Below are 1,507 nucleotides of genomic sequence, written 5' to 3' on the forward strand. Positions count from 1 at the left end.
GGAATGCCAGAACTAACAGGAATCAACATCGGCATTGCAGAGAACATTCTCCTGTACGAGGGGAGTTCGACAGTGTAGCATTATAAAGGCTAAACTGCTAGTCTCCAAGTTCAGGGGGTTATTTCAAAGACCAAGTAGCCTAGACAAGGCACAGAGGGAAAGGTAGCCCAGAAAAGGAAGACTGGCACTTGGAGGGCTTGCTGGGCACAGCGCAGCTGCTATAGCCCTGGCCAGCACCAGCACACTACGTGGCACCACAGCAGCAGCAAGGAACGCCAGGAATTAATGACCAAACCAAGGAAGAGCACCAGCTGTAGAGATGGTGGCTTCCACAACACTGAAAGATAACCCTACAGGAGGAGTCACGCAAACGCTAACTGCACGGCCGCTCTCCTGTATCAGCACTGCAGGAGTTGCAGAGAGAGCGTAAGTGAACGAGACGCTCTCTCCTGGAAATAGAGTTGAAGATGGATGCACAGAGCTAACACAGAGCTGCTCCCTCCCGCTGGTGCGGCATCCTCACAGCCACGCACTCACCCTTCTCCTCATCACAAGCCACACTGCTTCCTAACACAACGCTCGCATCCATCGGCTGCTCACAAGCCATTCTCACCTCGCCCAGAGGCAAGTCATGCTCCGACTCTTTCAGGAAATCAATATCTCGAGATGAAATGATCCCGACCAGCTTGCCCCCCATCTTCCCATTGTCCGTGATGGGAATCCCACAGAATCCATGACGAGCTTTTGCTTCAAACACATCTCGCACTCGGTCATTGGGGCTCAGCACCACAGGGTCTGTGATGAATCCTTGCTCGTATTTCTGAAAAGAAGCAGATTCAGCAGCCAGGCTAAGCAGCACCGCCAGAGCGAGAAGAAGCTGGACACGTGCCTGGTGGTTACTGCAGCCGCTTACAAAGGTCTGCAACCACCCAACCTGGCCACGTGCTCACCAATGGGATGACTCCCAAACCAGCACCAAGGCTCACCCAAGGAGCACGAGATTCCCAAGAGTTCCCAGGCTAACCTCCTTTCTGAAATTGTGGGCAATACTCCCACAGCAGGAGGCCTGGCAGTTCTCAAACCCCAGGCTGCGTGTGGCACAACACCTAACACACAACAAGAGTTTGTGCAGGCAACCACGGCAGCAACGCTCTTCGGAAACATCGAGATCCGGCACACATTGATGGTCTCCTCTTACAGTGAGCCAAACCCCACTACCCACCTCCACGAAGCGCCGTTCCAGCCACTCACCTTCACCTTCCGCACTTCATTGGCCTGGAACTCCGGGGTGCAGTTGTGGTGGATGAACCCAATTCCCCCTGTCAGCTGGTAACACAAAGGCGGCTGTAAGTTGCTGTACCCCCCTGCCCCACCCCCCGCCTCGGGGCCTTCACTGGGCGGATCCGGCCACGGAGAGCCGGACCACCCAGGCCACTCCCGGGGAGGAGCGGGCTACCTGCCCGCCGGCTCGCCTCCCCCCCCCAACGCCTCAGGGGGGGCCGCGGGG

The 1,507-nt window shown here is 56.6% G+C and overlaps 1 protein-coding gene across 1 annotated transcript in view; it reads right to left on the minus strand.

The window, feature by feature from the left end:
• The window catches only part of IMPDH2 (IMP (inosine 5'-monophosphate) dehydrogenase 2), a 12,865-nt gene that overhangs the window by 10,056 nt on the left and 1,302 nt on the right, over window positions 1-1,507 (minus strand). Inside the window, exons 2-3 of the mRNA XM_009892545.1 lie at window positions 1,252-1,326; window positions 614-820 (exon numbers count right to left, since the gene is read on the minus strand). Of these exons, the coding sequence (XP_009890847.1) occupies window positions 614-820; window positions 1,252-1,326 (282 nt within the window). The remainder of the gene's footprint in view (window positions 1-613; window positions 821-1,251; window positions 1,327-1,507) is intronic.

The sequence above is a fragment of the Charadrius vociferus genome, unplaced genomic scaffold (assembly GCF_000708025.1).
Source record: "Charadrius vociferus isolate BGI_N301 unplaced genomic scaffold, ASM70802v2 scaffold119, whole genome shotgun sequence".
Taxonomy (NCBI): domain Eukaryota; kingdom Metazoa; phylum Chordata; class Aves; order Charadriiformes; family Charadriidae; genus Charadrius; species Charadrius vociferus.